The 25409-nt window shown below is 39.0% G+C and overlaps 2 protein-coding genes across 3 annotated transcripts; one reads left to right on the top strand and one right to left on the bottom strand.

Annotated features, from left to right (window-relative positions):
- The first annotated feature begins 7509 nt into the window (after positions 1–7509).
- On the top strand, positions 7510–11782 carry hdac12 (histone deacetylase 12). Its single transcript, XM_008426277.3, has 8 exons — positions 7510–7859; positions 7983–8126; positions 9396–9555; positions 9638–9834; positions 9921–10071; positions 10182–10298; positions 11460–11602; positions 11701–11782. Exons 1-8 carry the CDS (start codon positions 7758–7760, stop codon positions 11722–11724), a joined length of 1038 nt encoding a protein of 345 aa, XP_008424499.1. The 5' UTR covers positions 7510–7757; the 3' UTR covers positions 11725–11782.
- Positions 11783–12326: 544 nt separating this feature from the next.
- trmt9b (tRNA methyltransferase 9B) lies at positions 12327–22432 on the bottom strand. 2 transcript variants are annotated; one of them, XM_008426278.3, is made up of 4 exons: positions 22143–22432; positions 16319–16515; positions 15954–16127; positions 12327–14729 (listed from the first exon to the last, which is right to left on the bottom strand). In XM_008426278.3, the coding sequence occupies exons 2-4, from the start codon at positions 16473–16475 to the stop codon at positions 13777–13779; spliced, it is 1284 nt and encodes a 427-aa protein (XP_008424500.1). In that variant the 5' UTR covers positions 16476–16515; positions 22143–22432; the 3' UTR covers positions 12327–13776. The 2 variants fall into 2 exon arrangements, with proteins under 2 accessions (XP_008424500.1, XP_081470550.1); XM_081614424.1 differs by lacking the exon at positions 22143–22432 and adding an exon at positions 21268–21392.
- Between the last annotated feature and the right edge of the window lie 2977 nt (positions 22433–25409).

Below are 25409 nucleotides of genomic sequence, written 5' to 3'. Positions count from 1 at the left end.
AATGGATTCGGGTGAGTTTGATCATCTGACAAGAAAATGTTTGAGCTATTTGGGTTCAGAGACAACAAGAATGTTTGTCAAGCTTTAAAACCTGTGAATACGTTAAAGGTGGTCTACCGTGGTGATGGCAGCATAATGCTTCAAAAGGGAAATTTACATGCGAAAGAATATTGCATCAAGGTGGTGGTAAATTAAATGAAACATGTTAAGGGCTTTTGAAGAAATGCACTTACATGATAGTTTTTTTAAAGCAAAACTTCAGGGGGACCTACGGCTAAGAGGAAGTAAACTAGCAGAGACGAATAACAAAAGCCTGGGATCTGTAGGTGGTTCAGCTCAGTTTCAACCCCTTGAGAAACACACACATAACGCGAAAAAAATGACTAAGGTCCGCTTTGACTGATTTACTGAAGTAATAAAAATATCAATTTCCAGTTCCTTCACTGCTCATTTATTGCTGGAAGCACAGAAAACTGAGTTCATAACAAAAGAGCGCACAGCATCAAAACTTGTGCAACAATTTGTTAGTTTGTTAATTAGTAAGTTTGCTTATTAATTTATAGCAAAGCTTAAAAATACTCTTTTTTTTTTACACAATTTTTATCACTCCGTTTAACACGTTTGTCTATGTTTGGATTCTTTCCATGTCTCATTTCAGGAAGGTGTTAGTTTGACACAATCACTTGCACTTGCAAATTTCAATTTCCGACACCAGCATTTTGAGATATTATATATATATAAAAAAAGCTCGATAAATGTGATACTCAAATGACTGTGTCAGCGTTTTTTCAAAACTGTCGCTCCTGTGTGCTGTTCCCAGTCTGCAGTGGTTTATGAAAGGTTTTACAGAAGGAACAGTTGTGGTTTTCATGCCCCCTTTGCCAACATTTCCTCCCTATGTGCAAAGAATGACTTTGGAGTGTTGACTTAACCTCCAAATTCCCCAGATCTCAATCCTACCAAACATCTGGGATGAGCTGTACAAACAAGTTCAATTCATGGAGGTCCTCACCGCGCTATTTACACGACTTAAGTAATCTGCAACTAAAATCCAAGGTTCTAGGACAGCAAACTTTCTGAAGTCAAATGGAGTTCATGCCTCTATATGTAGCAGTAGCGGTGTCCAAACATTTATATAATGTTTGGTAAATATATTTTTTAACATTACAGGTTAAATAATTCACAAATGCATTAGGGTTTTACATATATAGATTAATAAATTCTGAAATGGTCTACTGTGGCCCCAATACTCCATGATTGTACAGTGGATTAAATTAGTACTCAACATGTCAACATTATTCCCATTCTTCATTAATTCCAAAGTGGTCGTTGATGTTGAAGACACACCAGATGTCGACAACAACCCAAGTAATTGGCACATACTGAGGGATAAAAGTATTTTAGCCCACACTTGAAGATATGGGAGAAAACACCATAATTATTAAACACATGAAAAAAATAATGTGCACAAAGGCAAAGGAAGCCAAGAAACAAACTGTAAAATCTGTGAATTTAGAAATCAATCTTGATGCTATGTGCAAATCAGTGTACACCGTTTTCATCTTAACTGATGGCCCATTAAAAGGTTTCTCATTACCAGTACATGCACAAACACCACCACACACACAGCACAGGGCTCTACTAATGGAGAAAAAGCATTATGAGCACAGCTTCCCTGCGTCTTGCTGTCATGTTCAGAACTTACTTACCAGCTTCAGGTTAAGTGACTTATCTGCCATCACTCACTCTTGTCCCCATAACCGTGTTCTTCAACAGTTACTCTATACCACACTTAAAAACCATGAAGAAAACTGTTGCTAGAAAGTTTTCTAGGTAGAAAAATGCATTCTGCTGAGCCTTTTCTCTCCCTCCTGGTGCCATCATATGCATCGGTTCAGCTGCCAAGAAGAGACAGACGTTTTGAAGTACCTGTGGTCTTCCTATGGCATAGTAGGATTAAAGTGAATGAAGCCAGCTGTGTTTCTGAAACGTGCCAGGTTCGCCTGCCAGCATTTCACTTTGCTATTTTTACACAGAACAAAAGGGAGTTTGTAAAAACAGCAAAGACCAACAACTCTAATCTACATGAAGCACATTAAGAACAATTATAGATCTGTTTTTTATAGACCGATAATCTCATCATGCTGTGCTTTAGCTGAGTTGTTTATGCCGTTTTATACAGCTCTATTATGCAATGTGAACTGCACATAGCTGTGGCAACAGGCAAATACGATCCAAGACTCCAGCACAGTTAGAAAACATTCCAGCGATACCACAGTCTGACTCAACATCTCTGTTGCTGTTCGACGTGCCTTCAGATTTCTATCATACCACAGATCACGGACAGATGTTCTGCATTATCACTGCTGTCTGTGGCTTCAAACGTTAGCAATCTGAGGAGCTGCTCCAGCATCACGCAGCTATTGCATGTGCAAGGTTTACATAATTCATGATGCAGCTTTCAGACCGAGCTGTGAGAAACTGCCTGTTTCAGGGCTGAGCATATGAGCATTCTTTAATGTGACCAGCACTTTGAAGAATGGACATAATCCCACAATTTGGCATCTGATGCGAAGCACTGAATATTTTCTTTACAATCGCTTAACCAATGAAATTAAGCAAAAAGAGAGAGCGAGAAAATAAATAAATTTTAATCTCCAAGACATTTGGGAAAATAATGAGGCAAAACAATTTTTTATTTTAAGTGCGTGTGTTCTGTTAGCTTTGGCTTGGAGCTTATGCAATGTTTCAGAAAAAGCTATTACACTGGTTGTTAAATATATATACATATATAGTTATAAATGTATATATATACATATACAGTTATAAATATATATGTACATATATAGTTGGGAAGGAAGAAACAGAATCTGGCCATGTGACTGACTCCCGTGTAAGTGCTTAAATTCCCACCTGTCATTTAATAATCAGATCAAGTGTTCCTTAAACACCCATGAGATCTGTCACATTTGGCAGGCAGCAGATGGTCGTCTGGTTGGGTAATTGCCTCTAAAAGACCAACTTATTTTTGCTGCTAAAAAATTAGCAAGGGAAGAGCAATAGGAAGATCTCCATGGTGATGTGTATTACAGATGAAACTGTTCAAGGCACTGTTTTAGCAAAAGTGATGGTCATTTAATCAGACGTGTTGTGAAGATTCAAAGTGGCGCTGCGTGGCTTTATTACAAGTTTGTGTATCTGGATTTTATTTTATTTTTTTAAATGTTCAACATAAATTCCTGCAAATGAACAACCAGTAACAGCGTTATTTAACAAAAACAGAGTCTCGTCGCTCAACACTTTGACAAAACGCATGACAGAGACTCAACAGGGCCCAGTAATCTGTCAGGGCACTTCCAAACAATGAGAGATGATGGAGAGTAAAGCGGATATAATTTCCAGCATCAATGAACAAACAGATGTCGACAGTGAATGAAAATTGCAGTGTAGCACACACACACACACACACGCACACACTTATACACACACCTAGACTCCCCTGTTTGTCAGGTCTTATTGGAGGACAGAGATGTGAGGGGAAAGAAATCAATGTGACTGGGGGATTGCCTTTGAGGAATGAGGCCGTCACAGTCACACACCAACAGCAGCTACAGATTAATTCCCTCCAACAACAGCCCCTGCCCTCACCTGCTGCAACATGCTCTGCCAGGCCTCGCAATCTACCAGCAAATTCCTTCCGCTCAGAGCCGTGAGGTGGAGGGTGAAGGCGAGTCGACGGAGGGGTTAGTGGGCTCGACGTTGCGATTTTGATGTTGTGTAATTGACAGGTATGATCAAATCCGGTGTCTGATGCAAACGTTACACCACCCAGCGCCGTACTGCGCTGCGACAACAAACACAAAAAGGCCTCCTGGTGCAAGAAAATACCTGCCTGCTTGACGATGCTATTCAGAAGTGGCAGAGCTATTCATTTAGATAAATGCATGGTAAGTCCAGAGGATAATCAATCACATCTGTGTGCAGATTACAAGGCAATTACATTATTAAGTTTTACAACACTGCGTTGATAGAGTGAGGAAAAACATCCTTTAAAAACAGCAAAAATTCAACATGATTTATTTAGGATGGTGAGAAGAAAAAAATATTAGATCAACTCTACGGCTTTCTGCTTGATCTTTGTGAAGGCAGGTAATGAGAGCTGTTTTAAAAACAGCCAACCCTAAAGACACGGAAAAATGCACAACGAAAAAATTGTATTTTATTGTGGAATGTCCTGTGTGTGTCACTGTGGTGGACTGACCAAGGTAGAGCCCACTTCTCCTGAAACTAGTGCTGTTTCTCCAAGAGACTGCATTGAGGTACTTTGCCAGAACCTCGGTGTTGGTCTTTGCCTATTCCCAAATTTGTTTTCATGTACGGGATCATTCTCTAGTTGGAGCACTAAATTAAACCAGACTCAAACTGTCACCCCTCAAATAAAAGGGAATTGTATCATGATCATAACATTTTGGGAACCACAGAGAATCAATTGTTTAATGAAAAGGAAGCTACAGAAACATCATTGTCCCTGTCCACAGTGCAGTGAAACAGTTTCACATTAGCGTTAAATAAGAGGTTTCTGATTAAACAAAAGGCCCCAAATCTAAAATCAGCATCTACAAACATGAGAAACAATTCCAGCAGCACACTAAGACGAGCCGAAAGCCTGGCTTATCAAGGTTTTGGCATATTGGAGATAGAAAAAAGAATAAGCCGAGGTTTATATTAAAAAGCTGAGATATATATATTAAAACATCTCTTAGAACATATCAGCCAAGGTCTGTTGACAGTGAGATGCAACCTCATGTTGACAGTTTGAATAATGCCTAACAGCCAGGTCTATGCAAGGAATCAATTTGGTTTAAATGCACTCAAATATGAGTGATGAAATATTCACCCAGAATCTTGCAGGAAACTTTTTGGCGGTTGTAAGAGCAGGTTGTCAAGGTGTCAAAACTCATTAACACACATATATTTAGACCCTGTTAGAATTAGAAATAATCTGTTAAAAGAGTTTCATTCCAAGAGCACCATTAAAAAAAATGTAACTTTCATGCCCATGATGAGTAAATGCAAACTGCACTGAGGATATGATGGTTCACTCTGGACAAGAGTTAATTTTAGGAAATTATTTGCCAGATTTTAGGCTTTTTACAGATAAATACAAGATTATTTATTAGAAATGGTGTGATTAGATACCACAGTGTAGGTTGCATCTCAACAGCTATACTCTGGCTAAACTGACAACCTTATTACTTTTGTGTTGCCTTTAGAATTTCTAAACCTGCATGCCTCATACAATATTAAATAAAAGAGCAAAATGAATGCTTAAAAAAATGTCACAGTAGAAGTAAGGTTCAAGGGATCTGTTTAAAAAGAGAGAACATTTGCCTAAAAGGAGCGGTATGAAGAGCCTACATGATAAAGAATTAATATAACCTTCAACATTTGAAAAAGAGCTACACAATTGCTCTGTCAAAATAAATTGGAAACCTCCATTTGCGAAGCGAGTCCCGTCTCCCCCTTCATCTCTCTATATTTGAAACGCCTTTTAACAGAGCAGAAGTCAGTAATTGAATTAGCTTTCTAATCTCCTTTCTCCATTATGCAAAGATTTCTTCTGTGCACCTGGGGCCACCACACTCGTCTTTTTTTTTCTTATCCGACTGTGAATAAACTCGCGCTTCCCGGGTGGGGGTTAAGTTAATCCCCCTATACCAGACTCATCAAACCCACACACACATTTGCAGAAGATCCCCGGAGACAAGAGCATGCCAGACGGTGCCTTGAGCTACCTGCCAGTAATTTAAAGCAGACAGATGAAGGAGTGAACCCAGACACAATAGCAAGAGTCAAATACTATGTTGGTATCGTTACATGAAATGTAAGTATTTCTAATGCTTACTTAGCAGTACTATTCATCCTTATTAAGGTGGTTGCTAAAGAGGATGAGTTCACTGTGGAGAGATAGTTAGGGTGCAGACAAATAAGAAAAAAAATAAGAAAGGAAGTGCAGTGAATTCAAAGGAGCAGAGCTACCCTCATCCATGTCAATACAGCAGGAAGGATGAGTGATTTGCCATGGCTTGAAAGCTCAGAAATCTAAGTGTAAAAGAAGCTTTTATCACTTCCTGAATCAAAAGGAGAGAAAAAGCCCAGAATGAAAGAAGTCTTGTGAATAATCAATGTAACTAATTTGCATAGAAGTCTCTAACGCAGTTTGGCTTTATTTGAAAGAAGCCAGCATGCATACAGATCATCACGCGAAAGAGGAATTCAAAATGACTCGAAGTTGAAGCAAAGACGGCTATACGTTTTATCTCATCTACACTGCAAATGTTCAGATCTGATATGAAACGGGAACAATCTGTTTCAGTACCGAGCTCACTGGACGACAATGAAGAAGCAAATACCTGAAGATCAACATAGAGGCTCGTTGACTTTCCTCACAGAGATTAAGGCAATCATCACACTGCTTTGTGACGAAAACGTCAAAGAATTTATGCAAAATATATAAAATAAAAACAAACCTTATATCTTTTAACTTCCATGTCTACACAGCTTTATGCTGGTCTGTTACATGAAACAGCAGCTACAGATCAACTGTGTGTCTGTAATGTGAAAAACAGCTTAAATGGTATGAATAGTTCTGCAAGGGAGTGTAGTGGTAATGTTAAGATTTCTGTTGGTCAATCACACAATTCCTGAATTTAAGATTAAAAATATTTTTAAAAAAAGCTAAAGGGTTATAAAAAATTGCGCAAGATATACATTTACAGCTATATACAGATTCGTTACCATACTGTAAACAAGACATTAATCCTGTTTAGCGTCGCTATTACTACAGTTTGACTACAGATTTGGTCTCCCGCGGGATATTTTGTCCCTATACCTAATCTACCTTTTTAATATTTTATTACTTCTTTGGAAAACTGCACAGATTATGTCCTAAAAAAGCATATGAATAACGCTGGATGCTGACAATGAAGCGAGCAGCATGTTGTTCTGCTTGTTGTGTTGGGCAACAAGCAGAACAACACCTCTTTCTGGAAACTGCGTGGAAATAACTAAATTTTTCTTATTTATTTATTTTTATTTACTGGGAACTTCTGAGAAATAAAACACACAAAATGAAACTTCTACAGTTATGACGGATTTATAAGAAACGTAACATCGATGTGCGCATGTGCATTAACACAAGGTATGCTTTTATGAGCAGAGTCTGCTTTTAATGTAGATTCAAACTAAACCTTTTATATTTTTGTCTTGCAGGTTAACTTTTGTAAGAACGAACCTGTTAAACCGGATAGTAGAGGTTAGATAGAAGGTTGGTAAAAGGCGAGCACGTTTTCTGCAAATAATACTCATCTATTTCCATTCTTTACTTTTTATTGAATCATTTGACAGACTCCAGCTAGACCCCAAAAACAAAAAACAAAAAAAAAAAAAAAAATTGAATTACGAATAAAAATAAAATCTATTTCTATTTCTATCAAACTAATAAACATCACTCGGAAAAAAAATATTTTGGCATGACAAAATGACTTAACTAAATTGATCCATTTAATTCTTAAAAGGGTCAGTAGTGAACCTCTGGTGTAATGATCAATAACGGACAGTAGAGGGAGACAAGGCATCACAACACAAACACTTTGCGTGATTTGTCCTCCGCGACAGGAGATGGCAGCAGCAGGAACAGTAAATTCAACCAAATTCCCTCTGTTAGATAAGCAACAGTTATTCAACATTAGTAAGAAATGACTTCCATGAAGAGAATATTTTCCAAAACCCGTCGCATTACAGTCGGACGCCTTGTTGGAGTCACTCTCGCCTCTGGCAGATGCTTCCATGCGGAACTAGTAAGAACTAACGCTACATAAATAACGACTTGCAGGTTGTTGCAAACGCTGAGGCAGAGTATTGACATGACCTGAGCACGTCTGGTTTCCAAACCTCAGAGAACCTCCTGCTCACCCCCACAGGTCAGAACCGAATCCAGCGGACTGCCCATTGTTCATCACAGCAAGTATGTGTGCGAGCTTCCAGCAAACCACAGGTTTCCAATGGCCAAGTTTCCTAGAGTTTTACACTTTTTACTTCAAGACCAAGTCATCACAGATAGACAGGTGAGGAAGACAGTAGATTAAACTGTAGTGGGAAGTAAGTAACCAGGCTTTGTGAACGACTTTTATCGTTTTCTTTTGGAAGTTTTCTGCTTTTCCCCCATTTACTTTCAGGATTTTTCAATTTGTCCGACAATTTCTTTTAGTGCATGCATTCTGGTAGGAAAAGATACCAAAACCTGAGTGGGAACAAGAGATGCACACGTTAAAAAAACAAAACAAAAACAAACCACAGTTAAAATGTATCAAAGTTTGTGTTTGGTTGGCAACTGCCAGACATTGTATGCAGTTATTTTTGAGAGTTTTATTTAATCTTGTAAACAACTAGTAGTAATAGAGAACATAGTTGACATTAGCAACTACAATGCACTACTCATATTCCTTGAAATGTGCTAAATTTTGTCATTACAACCTTAAATATCATTGCATTTTACTGGGATTTTATATGGTAAACCAAAACAATATAATTGTGAAGTGGTAGGAATGGGACACATTTCAATTGTTTTCATTTATAAAACTGTGAACATGTGGTGTTCATTTGTATTCATCTACTTTGTAGAACCACTTTTTGGTACAATTACAAGACAAAATCTTTTAAGCTATTCAGGGTGTTGTGCAGTGTTACTTTTCTGCCTTACAAAGCGTTTTATTTATTTTTATTTTTTAATGAAATTTCAGGTTTTAGTCTTCATTCCCCACCTTTCAAAATAAGACAAATTCAATATTGAAATAAATAAACTCAATCATTTAATCAATTGTGATTAGGAATTGCCACTGTGTGATTACTTATTAACTACTGTAAGGAAATGTGGTTTTATGACTCTTAATGGAAGCCAGTATTTTGGTTTCATTAGGAACTCTAATCAGTCATATACTTTAAAATGTTAGAGTCGGCTCTTCCAAACGAGTCAGAGTGGAATGGAGGGTTTTCAGGTAAATAATACGTAACAAATGAAATTATGTAAGTTAGTTGAGACATTTTACAATTATTTATCTCATATTACTACAACAAATAAAATAATTTATCTTTGGTATAAAATAAGGTTTTGAAATAGGGGAAAGGTAAATTGACTGAGAACCTCAACTTTGCTTCAACTTCACAGTTACGAGCTGCTTTGTCTTGGTTTGTTGGTTAAATCACAGTAAAAAACAGAGGTTTGAGGTTGGAACTTGACAATACATGAAAGATCTACATTGATTATTAAAGAAAAGCCTAAGGTGAGTAAAATAGGTGCAGTTTCCTGTTAATGTTAATCTCCTTCCTCACAGTAGGTTTGGGTTCCTGAGATTGCCTCGAAAGACTTGCTCGGCGCCGTGCACACTGAGGATTACCTGAACAACTTCATAAGTGGAAGAATAAACGAGCAAGAGCAGCGGAGGACGGGTTTTCCTTGGAGCGAGGGCATCGTGCGACGGTGCCGATACGAAACGGGTAAGAAGAACGAGATTTGAGCAGGAGGTCCGACAGCTAGACTGGACTGATAAGTTCACATCCGGACTGCTTCTCCTGACAGGTGGGACTGTTCTCGCTGCTGAAGTCGCTCTACGGAGGGGTCTGGCCTGCAGCACGGCGGGGGGAACCCATCATGCTTTCCCCAGCTACGGCTCAGGGTTCTGTCTCCTCAATGATTTAGCAGTCGCAGCCAAATACCTCATGAACAGCTCATCAAGGAGGAGAAAGGTTTTAATCGTGGATTTAGATGTGCATCAGGTGGAGTTTAACTCTCTCAGTCATTTTTAGTTATTTTCATTGCTGGAACTGACTTTTATTTAACTTCCTGGTTTCTGTGTCCTTAGGGTGACGGCACCGCTTTCATATTTAAAGATGAGCCATCTGTGTTTACATTTTCAGTGCATTGTGGGAAAAATTTTCCCGTCCGCAAACAACAGAGTGATCTGGATATCAGCGTGGAGGATGGGCTGGAAGACGAGGAGTATCTCTCCACAGGCATGTTCACAAAGACTTTCAGAAAATCTAGAATGTTTCTACCGGCCCAAAGAGCATATTTTACATTTCTAGGTAAAAATATTAAAATTCTATATTGATTCTGTCAACAGTGGCAGAGCACCTACCCTGGCTGCTGGAGACTTTTCGTCCGGATCTGGTTTTGTACGACGCTGGTGTTGACCCGCATCGGGAAGATGAACTCGGGAGGCTCCGTCTGACCGATCAAGGTAAGTTCTTCCTCTGGTATTCAGTTATCCTTATCTACACACTGAAGCCGTTTTCACATTTACACCTCAGTGCTGAAATGTTCCAGAAGGAAGTCAAGTCGTACCACAAAAGCAGGCTGCAGTTCTTCAAGCTCATTTTGTAAAGCCCTGCAGTAAAACGTTTCCAGGATCAGAAGATGAGATAATGCGCAAAGGTAGCAGGAAATCTTGCACAACCAAAAGTTAATGCTTTGATTGTTGATATCATAGATAAAAGAAAGCACATTCGATATCACACCAACAAGCTATGCAGCTTTTTCAACAAAAATAGCCTGCAAAGTGCTGCTGGCAGATGCTGCCCTGGCACTCAGTTTTCCCCATATTCAGCTGCAAGAGCCATTTACTGCAGTGGAAAATCCCCAGATCTGAAGTATAAAAATAAACTACATGCTAAAAAAAAAAAAAGAAGAAGAGATGCAGCTTTTTGGGGGGTTTTGTAAAGCTTTGACTTGCCGATATCACTTGAAGCCAATTACTGTTTCTCTTCAAGAATGTTAGTCTAAAATATTTACAGCATTCAGATCATTTTTTGTAGGCAATTATTTAGTCTAGGAGCAGAAGCAACTTTCATACCAGGCGTGTGAGAAGAGCAGTCACTGTAAAGCAAGATTTAAAAGAACAGTTTCAGAGTTAACATTTTAAACTGGCTTTATTGGCCTACTTTGGCTGACAGTTAGCACTGTTAGCATTGCTAACTTTGAACAGAATTTTATGTGCTTTTCTTTGAAAACTTCAACCATTGCCTCAATGCTGAAATTTCCAAAACATCTAGAATAAAGCAACTTTGCTGCAATGCATTAAGTCGTCTTACTATTAGCTGAAGTTGGTACGTTTTGTACCAAAAAGAAGAAGAAAAATTTCTAATATGAAGTAACGAAAACCTCAAACAAAACAGCTGTTTTTCTTTTTTTTTAGAAAATAAAGAACACGTTCCAGGCATGTCCCTCTGGGAGTCTTGTTGGTCTCTTTTGTGTTCACCAATTAAAACACAAAACATCAGTTTTGAGTGTCAGATGTGCCAATCAGTCATCAAGGTTGATTGGCAGGTGGAAATATGATTGGCTGTTGAAAACGAGCTTCTCTGCTAAAAAAGGATTTCAAACACTGAATTATTTCTTCTAGGGCTCTACCAGAGAGATCTTTATGTGATGAAGACTGTGGTGAAGAGAGGCGTTCCTATTGCTACCGTTATTGGTGGGGGATACTCCAGAGACATCGACAAACTGGCCCTCAGACACTCCATCGTCCACAGAGCAGCTACTCGGGTAAAATAATCTCAGCGTCTTAAACACATCTTATCAGTCCAGACATCATTTCACATACAAAGTGAACAATTATTGCATTTGTGTTCTCCTTGTTTCAGGTTTGGAGGGAGTGTGGAATGTAAAGCCAAAGGTGAACCGTGACCTTTAAGAAACAATAAATAGAAAGCAACAACAAAAAAAGGCTGACCATTTGTTCCTTTGTTGTTCACTAGTATGGAATTTAGACAAAGCAGTTTACCTGTGATTAAATGTTCACCTTTTGTTAATCAAACACACCAACATAAAAAAAAAAGCTCAATGTGCAAACAAAAAAGTACTGGAAAGACATAGCCTAATGGGAGCGCATGTGGAAATGATCTACGAATCAAAAAAAGGTTTTGTGGAACCGCAATATCCCCGTTATACTTTCCTATAAACCTTTTAAACGACCAACTTCTACCAGATCATTGAGAAAAGGTAACCGTGGAGAACAAAAGATGGCGCCAATATAGCAGTAAAGGCAAAGACGTGTTGATGCATATCATTATGAGTATAATCATCAAATCAACATAATGATATGCAAGGTTATATTGAGAATATAGACGTGTTCACAGCATCTCACGTTACAGACGGATCATGACCCTAAACATTATTGCAACACCTCAATTATTGACAAAATTATTTAATGAAGAAAAAGCTATTTAAAACCACGAGACATTGAGGTATCCATGCCGCATAACAACAATTGGTCCTCACACACTTTATTAAAAAAAAACTCATTCTTCTTGGCACAATGAGTACAGATAAAAGCACAGAGTCAGATTTTAAAGCGTCACTTTTTTATGCCATGTTCTGACATGAAGCAGTGACACGTTAATGGTACAGTGCAATGTTTCATTCACAGTAAATGAGGCAGTTTATTTGCTGAAACACACTGTTGGTTTTTTTCAGCTTGTTACAAGACGTTATGCAGCTGTTCCTGATATTAACATCAAAACACTCAAGACGGGTAACACCGGTACTTTAGAAGATGTTCTAAGCTGTTCAGAGCACTACTTGTAAAAGAAATGACTTCCAATGCCTTGCAAAAGTATTCGCACCCCATGGAATATTTCTAGATAAAGTTTTTCCAAGGACTTTAGGCGATAGACCAACACAAAATAATCGTTTAAAAAAAAAAAAATGTAAAATTACCCATCAAATCAATTACTCCTACATAAAAGCCAACCCAATTACCTCTAAAAGTTGCATGTTTAAGTTGCACAACACCATCTACCTTTAATTTTCAGCATAAATAGAGTTTTGTAAGGGCATCACAGATTAGTTAGAGAACTTTAGTAAAAGAAAAACTGTATCATGAAGACTGAAAAACACCAGAGTGGAAGGGTTTTAGTTATGAAGAGGTTTTAGGCAGGGTTAGATAATGAAACAATATCCCAAACTTTAAACATCTCATGGCACACTGAATACACTATAGCCTTGGGAGAAACATGGTGGTGGCACAGTCATGCTGTGGGGATGCCACATTTTCAGAATTTGTCAATTATGCGCCATCAAATAAAAATCCCCATCAATTAAAACGTTTGTGGCAGCAACGTGACCAAAAAAAGTTAAAAGGAATATTAATACTTTTGTAAGGCATTGTATAAGCCATCTATTAAACATCTAACAGAGAACACAAACAGATGCTGTCCGTTTGGCTCTACATACTCAGAGGTAACAACCACGTTTTCATAAAACAGGCAGACAATAAGATTCCTACACAGATAAAATGATTAGAATACCAAAACCAATGGAAGTTTATAATGTCAGTCAGTCTTTCTTAAGTCGCTTTGGCTTTTAAGCCCAAAATGGTAAACAGTGCAATCATCAACATCCCCTTAGAAGACAAGCCGTTTTGAAAAGAGTTCAAATAAATAGAAGAAAGCTCAAGTTGTGTCTTTCACATAGAATAAATACTTAAAATGTTATTATTATTATACAGTATGCCTTCATAGCACACTGCTTTGCTCTGAGCTGAACCATTTTACTGACTCCATCTTAAATCAGTGCTTATAATAAGGTAAAAGTAGAGAAAATGATCTGGGTGTCTGTAGCTACAACTGCACATTTACAGACATTTTCCTGCGTTGAATGTAAAGCGTTACCGTGTGGCGAAGTGCTAAAATTTGGCCCTCACACAACATGAGTTAAAATCAAATCTTCCATAACTGAACCTTCTCTGCCACCACACACCAGTTGGCGTGGTCAAAGTAGTTGTGTGTGACATGGAGCTCTTCGACATGATGCTCTATCAGCTCTGCCAGCTCTCCCTCTCTGAAGACGTGATAGTACCTCAGACAGGAAGCTTCCACCTGCTCCTCGGGACTCTGTGTGCCTTCCTGTCGCCCTGTTCCTCTTGGCTCCCTGACGCTTTGATCTTCAGACTGCCTCAGGTTCTCCTGCTGCAAGGAAATAAGATCCGGCAGAGCAAGTGAGCCACACTCCTGTGCTAAAGATACTGAGACACCCTGATTTTCTTTGCCGTTATTGTTGGTTGGGTTACTAGGGCCTCCTGGATTGTTCCGATTTTTTTGCAGGTCTGTGTCCGAGTCAAAAACGTCCTCCTCTGATCCGATCACAGACGGGGGGGAAAAGAAGCTCGAGACCTGTTTGATGAGGCCTCGTCCTCTCGCCCACTGGTTGGGCTTGTTCCCCTCGTTTTCACCTGTGGCTGACGGTAAATGTCTCAGGTCTCTGGAGGACGGCCAAGAGATGGCCAAGCTTCCAAAATCAAACACGGAATCCAGAGACCTGGAAAAGAACCACAGTCTCTGTGTCCTCTGCTGCGGCACCGCCTGGGTCACATCTTCTTCATCGGCCACAGAGGATGTGCTTCTGACCTTCCTGTAGTTTTCAGCGTTGTCAATGGCTTCACTCACGCTCTGTGCCGCGGCCCGTCTCCTGGGTTTGGTGTCGTCTCTGTTGAAGCCGGAGGACAGATGAGGGTTGGGGTTCCAGGGCACGAAGATGTCCTGTTTCTCGAATTTCCGCCGCTTCTGCTCCATGGCCCACACGTAGATCATGATGCGTCCGCCAACTCGCAGCGTGCGAGCCATCTCCTTTATTGCCCGAATGCGACGCTCTTTGGTGGAAAAATGATGAATGACTGTGCAAAACACAGGCTTTTTTCAGAATAAAGAAAGATGGAGGGAAGATGTTTACAGTGCCACGGGAAAGTATCTATTCTCTTTGAACCTTCTCACGTTTTGTCTTGTTACAAGCGCCAACTTCAGTCTATTTAACTGGAATATGTGACTGACCTACACAAGTAGCACACTTACAAAAACAGAAAGGAAGATGATATTTGGGTTTTTAGCATTTTTCTTATCAATGAAAAAAATCTGAAAAGTGTAGCATAACTTTTTTTAGTTTAGGTTCTGAACTTGAATGTGAAAATCTAACTCTTAAACATAGCTCTGGTTGTGTGTTTAGAGTTATTGTCCTGGTGAACACCAACCCAGGGCTCATATTTTCATGAAAATTACAACAAAAAAAATTTTTTTTAAATAGCAAATTGGTTTTGAGCCTTTGTGCTCTCTTAATGTAGACCCCTTTACCAAAGAGATCTGAACAAACAAAAGTGCCATTGTCTTGTTGAAATTCACTGCAGATACTAAATCAAACCCTTTGCTATTCAGTTTAAACACTGAAACGCTGCTTAGATTTGTAATATTATAGGACAAAGTTCTTAGGAACGTTGTCCTGTAATATTAAAGGGCCTACAAAACCACCCACATGGTTTGGGTGAGTGATCATGTCCCAGGAGGTTTTTTCATTGTGAGTCTTTCCATTTTCATACAATAGAATGATAAATGGTGGTTTTTATTCTAGAGTATCAGAAAAAAATGACAGAAAACACATGACACTTTTGGTTTCCAAAACCAATACTTTTCCTTTCCATTTTACAACAATGCACTCATTTGTTCTGGTCTTTCACCCAAGATCCCAATAAAATTGAAGTCTGCGGTTGTAATGTGACAAAACATAAAAAGGAATTCATCGGGTAGATACTTTTTCAAGGCACTACTTGATCATTACGTGTCAACACTTGTAAGAAACAAAGCATGCCATGCACTGAGAGCACACACTGTAACTGTGTTTTTGACTGCTGCCCTAACTCAGCATAATATTACGCCGTTAGTTGGAGGAAACATTAATTATTTCACACTGTTGACTTGGCAACACATGGCGCTATAAACTGATGTTTATCATTAGACGTGGTAATGAAATTTACACCAAATGGCAGCGGCAGATGTTGAGCTCATGCATGCGAAGGGAGTAATAAGATGCGTTAGTCATCTTTCACTGTGTATGTGTGTGTGTCCAATACCGGCTATAGAGAGCACAGCATCAAAGCAGCTGTCTCTGTAAGGCAAGCGCAGGCCGTCACACATCTGGACCTCGTGTCCTTGGCTCCAAGCAAAGTCCACCAGGGGGCGACAAACATCGCACCCCAGCTTGAACACCTCCTTGTTGATATGGAGGTATTTGCCATTGCCACAACCTGCCAAGGACGAAACAGTTAATTATATATATATAAAAGTATTACAAATAATATAAAAGACAAGAGGTTTCATTACATTCATTTGCTGTTGTATTTTAAGCCTCTTTTAAATGATGTGAATATAGACAAGAAGAACAAAAAAGGACATTGCTTTAATTATCATGTCATCGCATTTCTGAGGCGACGCCCACCGATGTCGGCCACGATGCTCCCTGGAGGCAGGTCCAGCAGGAACTGCCGCACTTTCGGCCAGGCTTTGTAGCGGCTGTCATTGAAATATGGAGCAATCTTGTCGTAGACACTGTGCACATGGTCCCTCTCCAGTTGACTGGCAGCCTCCTCCATCATGTTCGTCGCGGCTGCCACCTGCAGCTTCACAGCTTCATGGCTGTAATGACAAGAGAACTCATTAAACCATCAAACACAGCGCAGAGAGTTGGAACTTTTTCACACTTTGTCATTAATCAGCACCAAATATTGGGACTAAACATCTGAATGGTGTGAGTGTGTGTGTGTGCATAGTTGTGTGTCCTGTGTGTCTCTGTGTTGCCCTGCGACAGACTGGCGACCTGTCCAGGGTGACCCCGCCTCTTGCCCGGAACGTTAGCTGGAGATGGGCACCAGCAACCCTCCCAACCCCACTGAGGGACAAGGGTGTCAAGAAAATGGATGGAATTTCTTATTGTGGAAAATGTTGAGCGCAACACAAAGTATTCATGTTTTTATGACCAAATTTGTATAACGTGTAGGACCATGTTTATCCAGAGACTAACTGAAAACCCAACTTTGCAGCAGGTACCCAAATCAGCTTTTATTTAGTTGGCTAGAGAAGCATTTTGAAAAAAAGCAAACTCCTGTTCTTACAGCTGAAAATAATTTTGTTTGATTGAGCCCAAAAGAATCCAAAAACTAAATGTCTTTCTTTAAATACAGCAAACGTGCAAAATTCCTTTTGTTTTGGATCAAAGATGAGTAACTTTATTTGCTTGATTTCAGTTTTTTTTCCCCCCCCATCAGATTGTCTTGCGAATTCTTTTGACAGGGACATCCCTGTATTAGTTAGAAGTCCAGCCCTTGATGTCTTACAACCCCTTGCAGATCCAGTTTTGTTTGCAAGTATTTTTGTCATTACTCTTCACAGGTATACACAACAGTACTTATTTTTAGTCTGCTAGTTGAAATTCCACTAAAGTGTATACTTTGGTAAAGCACTGCAGTTACTCAGCTTGGTTGGAGAGAAAAACACCTAAATAAGAACCCCAGGGAACAGCGTGGTGATGTTTTTCACCACATGCTTGTTAAGGTCCAGCGAGGTCAGCTGGCAGCCTTAATCAGCAGACACACTCCGACTTATGTCAGGCAGCAGTGGTAATTTAATGCCAAATGTTCTGCTGTGTGTCTGGAGTAGCGGCAGCATCAGCCAGCGCTCTCATGTCCATAATGCAGTCCTCCAGATGAACATACCCTTGTTAGGAAAAACACAGAAGTCGTCTAGTGAAGCTCTGAGCAGCTCCAGCTCTACAGCGGTTATGTAAAAATTGATGTTTTAAAGACAGAAGCAAAATGATTCCTGGTGGCGTCAAAATGAACCATTGCAGGAAGCCACTGGTATCGCAATCAGCTTTTAAAATTGTCTTCATAACTGGGATTTATACAGTAGCATTGTGTAATAAATATTTCGGCTTTCGTTGAGATTCTTATTATACGATTTACCCTCTGCTGCATTCCTATCCTGAAACGTTCACAGATGCATTCTTGATCCATTATCCACGGTTCTCCCTGCAGTCCACAAAGTTTATTAGAATGCAGCCCTTAGCTTCTGCAGTGCTGCTGCTTTGTCGCCCTCAAGCAGAACACTACAAAGAATTTTGATTACTGTATATATACAAAGGATTACATTGATATATTAGGCAACAATTGCCTGAAGATGCACCATCCTTATTCAGCTGGTGTGTTTCTGTTCTTGTGATGGAATTACACTGAACCTCACATGGTGGCTTCAAAGAAATATTCAAAGGAGGAGTTGTTACAAAGGCAAAGAAATCAATGCTGTAGTTCAGGGGTCCCCAAACTTTTTCCTGTGAGGGCCACATAACCTTTCCCTTCTCTAATGGGGGCGGGAGTCAGTTTGTAACAGAAAAAGATTTCAGGAGTGCCTAAATGTAAAAATGTATCGTCTTCCAGAAAGCACAATCAAATAACCCTCTCTGAGTTCTTCACAGAAAAAAATCCAGGAAATAACTCTTTTTATGAAATAAATACAGTATTTTCCGTACTAGCCGCAGATATCTCTGCTGCTCCAGGTTTTCCACATCGATGCAGCAGCAGCAGAGGGGGCGGACACCCAACATTTGAGTCATAACAGGTCAATTGAATATCACATTTATTACGGTTGAAAAAGAAAAAGTTGCTAAGTTTAGATTTAACTGAACTGATGACGGTAGTTTCTGAATGGTAACTGTAACAGTAAACGTGCTGATCCTTCGTGTTGCTACTAGCATGTGCTAAATGAAAATAGGGCTTTCTTCTTCTGCTTTTTTTTTTCCAGATTTTAACGGCAGCTTGCATCCATTATTGTTGCAATGCTGCCATCTACTGGATCCTAATATCTATACCTCAAATTCTCATAATGATCCCAGTATTATTTAAAAAATGATAAATCTTCTTTTTCCCCCTCAATGCTATTTTACTGATCAACAACATTCTCAAATTTAAATTCCCTATGAAAACCTAATTCCGTTTTAATGGGCAATTTCTTCTTTTATTTCCAATTTTGACTTCCACTTCCTGCTAAAGAGCCCCCAGGTGGTTGAAGAAAAATCCACATATAAGCCGCATGGTTCAAAGCTTAGGAAAAAAGTACCGGCTTATAGTCCAGAAAATACATATATGAAAAAAAATCTAAATGCTCTCTGGTATTGTTCAGGGGGCCGGACCAAATGTGAAGGCGGGCCGGATCCGGCCCACGGGCCGCGGTTTGGGGACCACCGCTGTAGTTGTTTCCATAAAGATTAGTTAGATCTCAATAGTTCCATACAAAGCATTTTTTTTTATTTTTAATGTCCAAAAGTCCTACAATACATACAATATGTTTGGTTTAAAACTTTGGCAACTTCTATTTTATTTATTTATTTTTTTACACAAATGTCTTCCTAATTTAGAGAATGAAAGACAGCATGGATAAGCAATGAAACTATAAAGTTAAATGTAAATTGAATTAAACTCTCAATATACAGAATCAAACAATTAGACAAGTTTCATTAAAATAGTTTCAAACCTACCTTGTTCAAAATGTTTGTTTACATGTTGTTTTCATTACCAACCAAATTAGACATTTTCGAATTTTGTTGTACATGCCACAATGACAATAAAGCTAAGTGAACTGAATTACCTCCTTAAACTGGAGTGTTAAAGAAATTATTAACATGCAGCAATTTGAAGTTTGTGGATGACTTCTGGTCTAAGATTTGTGTAAAGCTTTCAACTTGTGTCACAAACTGTGGCCAATTTTAATAGTACTTTGTAAAGAAAAGGCATTAAAAATATGTTAGCATAGCCTTTCTTTCATTAATGGTGAAACATAAGTAGAGGTCATGTTAGGTTGCAAGTGTAAAAGAGCAATTACAAAACATTACTTTCAAACAATAATTTTACTTTGACAAAAAGTTGACTATTTAAATTATTTTAGCCATGCTAGCAAGTAGCACAGTTAGCAGAGATAGTATTGCTAAAATGTGGGCTTTGCATTTTTTCCCCAAACCTCCATCTTTCTACATGCAGCATATTTCAAAGGCTGACATTTCAAATGAAGAGAAAAGAAGCGTAAACAATCCATCCTTTGTGTTACCTGCTTCAAGTCTCACCCTCTTTTGCAACCTGAATGAAAGACAGATCTCAACATGTAGACAAACCAGTTTCCATCTCTCATCTCTGGGCTTCCTCAGGCTCTATTTTAAAAGCTTTTTCGATTACCAACTAACTTCGAATCTTTTTCTGTCAGTAAAAGCAGCCATCCACAATGCTGGGCTTTAAACAACTAAAAAAAATATTGAATTTTTAAGTTTCTTACCAGCCTTTCACAACTCACTAGGGACGAACAAGGCGAATATCACATAATTCTGGTCAGCAGCCAATTTCTCAGTACATCTCCATTTATTAACACCTTGTAACTCACTGCATTTCTATTTATAAACTAAGCTGTACACAATGAATGTCAAATTTTTCAATTTCCTTTGAGCTGATCTTTATTGTTTCGCATGCGTGTGCAAAAATAATATTCAATCATTAACCCCCCCTACACACACACACACACACACACACACACACACACACACACACACACACACACACACACACACACACACACACACACACACACACACACACACATTACTGCAGTCAAGCCAGTCTTGATGTGGTTTGCACACAATACAATCAGAACTGAAAACTTTCATTCAAGTCAAATTCAAACAAGCTGTTCCAAACCGAACAAAAACCTTTATTGAAAAAAAGCGCATCTGCTTCAAAGTCTCTCTGGGAGATATTGGCCACAATATCAATACCTGACAGGTTTTTGTTCTCAGATTTTCTGTTCCATGCAATAGTGACAGGTGCATCATTCCTGTAAACTGAAAGCATTGGATGAAAGGCCTCACCTCAGACACACCTGTTTGAGCATCTGTTGCAAAAATCAAGCATTAAAAGACAAGCAAAACAACTTCCACTACTTATTCAGCAACAAGAGGACAGCTTCACATTTATATTTATTAATATGGTTTTCTGTAGACACTGCAAATTCATGCCTGAGCAATTTAAAGAACCTATCCAGCTCTTTAAAGTCAATCAGTGAAGAAACTCACTGATTTAACCAAAGCACAGCAGTGGGAGCTAATGATCCATCCAATGCCAGACATCCCCCCCCCCTCCCTTTATCTCTTCCAAAAGATAGCCTGATCTCTTTTACATTGTGCACACAATGAGGATTGTGGAAACAGGATATGCATGGAGAAGACCGAGCAGAGACATATTAAACGTCTATTTTAGTCTATATAAACTGCCAGCTCCATCTCCTCAGTACTCTTCTGCTTATGAAAGTAGGCTAGCCAGCATCCCTCTGTCAGACCTATTTCTGGATACTTACATCATCCCAGCAGAGTGGAAGTAAAACATCCTCCACATAAAGCTTTAATGCAGCCTCATTTACTTTAATATCAGTGTTGGAATTGTAGTTCTTTCTTCTGCTCAGTAGACTGTGGCAGTCCTCAGCTGACATTATGCAACCAGCAGCTGGGAGGGCTACAGCACTGGCTCTGACTGACAATTGGAGCTAAAATTAAATCGGGACAGATGCGATGCCTGACAGACGCAGAGCCGTTGGAGGATCGGGACAATTGGATAATTGTTAATCAGTCAGTATAAATACAAAAATAAAAGAAAGAGATAAAAAAGAAAAAAAAAACAATTACAAAGTGTCATATAGATATAGAATTATGCACAACTGATAGCTAAAAACTGTTTGCATTAAACCCAAATAATTCTGGTTATATGCAAAACCAGGATGATACCCCAGATATGTTGCACTGCAAAAAAGGGATATCTGAGCAGAGGGAACTGATTTACCCATCAGGTCTGACGACAGTTGTTTCGTTAAAAATATGAAGAAAGGGCTCACGACATGAAAACATATTCGAAGCTGGTACTGTTTTAAAAATGAACAGTAAATATTGAGTTTATTCAAAGGCACAGGATAGCTTGGGGATTTAAAAAAAATCCATAATACTTTCTAATTTAAACCAGGTATTCAGACAGATCTATGCGAATTTAAAAATAGTTAGACATAATTAGTTTCTGAACCGGATTTCCCGTCAGCTTAAATAAAAACATCAACGCCAAATGCTTCACTCCCTATGCATTTCTAAATATAAAGGCAATTCACCTTAAATAAAAATCAATTCATGCACTGAATTGACTGTTTAAATATAGTTTAGAAATGAACACAGTGTTAAGTTCACTTACTGTTATGGTGTAATTATCCGCCCCTATCCTCAGGTCGCCGGAGTTAAACTTCCCTCAGTGCTCCATGCCATGGATCTAAATGGTCGACCCGTCATGAGGATGGGCGGCAGGTGCTGGTCACAGAGGCGGCGGGAACATTGTGAGCAGCGTGGGGAGGACGGCTGGAGTGGACCGAAATTTATGGAAACACCTCCCGTCTGAGTGTGTGACCGCCTGGAGCGCAACCGCAGCACGGCATCATATCCATAGCATGTTGGGCTCCTCACGAGGCAAGGCGGCGAGAGTGTAAGAGAACACTTCCTGTGGTGCATTTCAAAATAAAAGACCGACATCGCGAAGGCGGAACAACAAAAAAGCAGACATTTCTTTACTTTAAAGCATTTTATGCTCCTTAAATTAAATATTAATGATTCTTTTTACGTAGTTTTTTTAAAATCTGGGATTAAGTCAGAATGCCAGAGGGAAATCCAGACACCTCCTTCCAGCTCGCAGCTCAATCTGCAATGAATGCTCTGGGTGATTCCTCCAGCAAAAAAAAAGCAGATATATTTCAAACAAATATAATTTTTTTCCAAAAATACTTAATACTTTGTTATTTCAATCAAAATATCCAAATCCAGTGGAGGGGTACATTGGAGCTCAAATGATGTCAGTTCTGATCCTCTGATGAGAACTGACATCTTATCAGTTCTGTTCTGTTTTCAACTTCTTACTCTTGGTTGAAGTCTAGAGATCTGTTTTCTCTTGGGGCACTTTCACTCGGCCAGTACAATGCATGTTAAAAGGAAGGAATTATTTAAATGACACACAAGTCTGGTTGTCTCAGGGTTCTAAGGAAACATAAACAAAACTGCTGTCTGGAAATTGAAATCAAACTTGAAACTTTTCCCCAATTAACATCTGAAAATACCAGCAGTTTCCAGAAAGCGGCCCAGGTGTCATTGGTACATCACACCATCCAGCCACAAAGTCATCTCACTCTTAGACAAGTCAGCCAATGCCATACTGTGACTATCTCACTTGGCAGCTTAGAACCGTCACAGCAGTGGGTTGATTTCAACCCCTTCATAAACTGGTAATTTCAGACAATACACACCCAGCAAAAGTCATAAACTTTGGCTGTGATTGTTTTATGACATCCATGTCCACATCCAAAAAATAACCCCCCAAAAGCAGTGGGTTGGACAACCACGCTTCTGTTTCTATTTTCGCTTTTATTTTGAAGGCTAAAAAAAATCTTGTTTCTGCTCTAAATGAGGTGAACTTGACTAGGCCGATCAACCGTTGGTGTGTACATAGATGACAAGCTGTGCGGTCGCGGCACACGGTTGTTATTGGCTGTTAGCCTCACGTGACAAACACAACAAACAACGTGAACGGCAGCTGACAGCGCACGAGAGCGTTTGATTTCACGCTTGGACCCCTTTTTTTCATTCAGCGTAAATTGACTTTGCAAAAAGATGACAGCAAAAATAAAACTACACAACAACAAGATAACTAAGCAACTTAAATCAGATTTTTAAATTATTTCTACCTTAGAAATCAGGTTCCTGTTTATCCTGATTTTCTACTTAGAAACTTATGAAACGTGGATTATGCAAGAGGCAATGTGTTTTTCAGTGGGTAAATTAAGAGCCCATTCCCCTCCTACATGTAGTTTGTGTTGTCCTCTGGTGAGCCAGCTCTGACTTTTTTTTGTCTTCTGATCATTAGCAGCAGTAAGAGGTTCATCACTGCCATTCAGGGAGCACAAATCACTAATCACAACTGGCTTACATAATCATCATTCTAAGCACGCCTGCTCTTTGCAGCTGCTGGCTTCCTCACATAACAAACCTGAAGTCACCTGGCATGCAAATGTGTGCACACAAACACACAGATGATTATAACAAATACACACCTCTTTCACACCGTTTGATTTGCTCACTTTTTGGAGAGCTCTCTTCCCAGGAAGACGCACAAGGTCATTAGCCCCTCCATAGATGACCTTTCCTGTTTGTGATTTGTTGAGTTGCATATTGTGTCATGGTTACACAAGTGGTTGGCAAGTCTTGATTGTACTTTTCTACATGAGTCAATCCCCTGTGACCAATGCTGGCATGTGACAGGGATTTGGTTAGGGAAAAAGTGCAAAACACAAAAACACCGAGTCATTGATGACATTTTTGGGATTAATGCAGGTGTTAAAGATACATTCAAGAGAGCAAATCACAACTAAAACACAGCTAAAATATATAATTTCTAACTTAATAATAGGGAGATTATTTACAAGCAGGCTTTTAAGAAGTCACTAATGCAACTTTGATTCCAAAATGATTGTGGACAGAAGTTAGCAGATGCTCTTCCTTTTATTACAATCAGACTTGACAGAACTGCCCTTACTGTGAAAGCCCGACATCTGAGAGTCCATGTGTAAAGGTCAACTTTGGTTTCTGCGTGAACTGGAGTATTAATTAGGCTTAACACATGTGATAACTACTCCAAGAAATACTTCAGTCCTGAAAATAAAAAAATATTACATGTTGAAAATAAGAAAAGGCAACAAAGAGATTCTCACAATATGCCTTTGAGTTAAAGTAATACTCATTTTTGGGATAAATATATTTTTAAAATAAAAAAAAATACTTTCCTATTTGCACTGTACGTTTACATTTTTTTTTTTGGTCACACTGAAATATTTCTGATCTTCAACACAACTTGAACATCAGAGAAAGATAAACTGAACAAATGCAAAAGCAGTTTTTAAATGACTGCTTCATTTTTAAAAAATAGTCAAACCAACTTGGCCCTGTGTAGACAAAAGTCACTGGCCTTCTTGCTGCATCAATAAATAACTTTAACCAGAAATCTGAGTTTCAGTAACTTCACCTGGGCCTCATTACCACCAGATCTGTAGAATAAAAAAAAGTTATACAAATAGGATCTTTCAGTGAACATAATCGGTTAAAAAATAACAGCAGTCAAACCTTCCCAGGAGTGTCTAACCCCATCCAAGAATCCACAAGAGACACCGTACCTACACCACCACAGTGCAGGACTCATTTTCACCTGTCAATCAAGGTGCATGATTTAACATTAAGAAAAAATAACCATGGAAAACCTCAAGACACAGCTGACCAGAGAAGAAAACACAAAGGTTCATTTTGGATTTAGCAAAAAAAAAAGGAAAGAAAGAAAAAAATCATGTTAAGAATTTCAGTTTTTAGTATGATGTTCTAGGGGAGGGCTGCCAGTTCAGAATGTGGACAATTTGCTGAAATTACAATT

The sequence above is a fragment of the Poecilia reticulata genome, chromosome 13 (assembly GCF_904066995.2).
Source record: "Poecilia reticulata chromosome 13, P_reticulata-male-v2, whole genome shotgun sequence".
NCBI lineage: Eukaryota > Metazoa > Chordata > Actinopteri > Cyprinodontiformes > Poeciliidae > Poecilia > Poecilia reticulata.
Note: the sequence above shows the minus strand (reverse complement) of the source record. Positions and strands in the feature narration are given on the sequence as shown.

What these genes read in the sequence shown, in the direction of transcription:
- hdac12 (XM_008426277.3), top strand. Translation starts at nt 7,758, where the DNA reads ATGACTTCCATGAAGAGAATATTTTCCAAAACCCGTCGCATTACAGTC. An exon ending in ACGGTGCCGATACGAAACGG is followed by an intron (nt 9,556 to 9,637) that starts GTAAGAAGAACG and finishes TTCTCCTGACAG; the next exon opens with GTGGGACTGTTCTCGCTGCT. An exon ending in GCTCCGTCTGACCGATCAAG is followed by an intron (nt 10,299 to 11,459) that starts GTAAGTTCTTCC and finishes TATTTCTTCTAG; the next exon opens with GGCTCTACCAGAGAGATCTT.
- trmt9b (XM_081614424.1), bottom strand. Translation starts at nt 21,305, where the DNA reads ATGTGGAGGATGTTTTACTTCCACTCTGCTGGGATGAT. An exon ending in TTCCACTCTGCTGGGATGAT is followed by an intron (nt 16,516 to 21,267) that starts GTAAGTATCCAG and finishes TTGTCATTACAG; the next exon opens with CCATGAAGCTGTGAAGCTGC. An exon ending in TGCTGTGCTCTCTATAGCCG is followed by an intron (nt 14,730 to 15,953) that starts GTATTGGACACA and finishes TGTTTTGCACAG; the next exon opens with TCATTCATCATTTTTCCACC.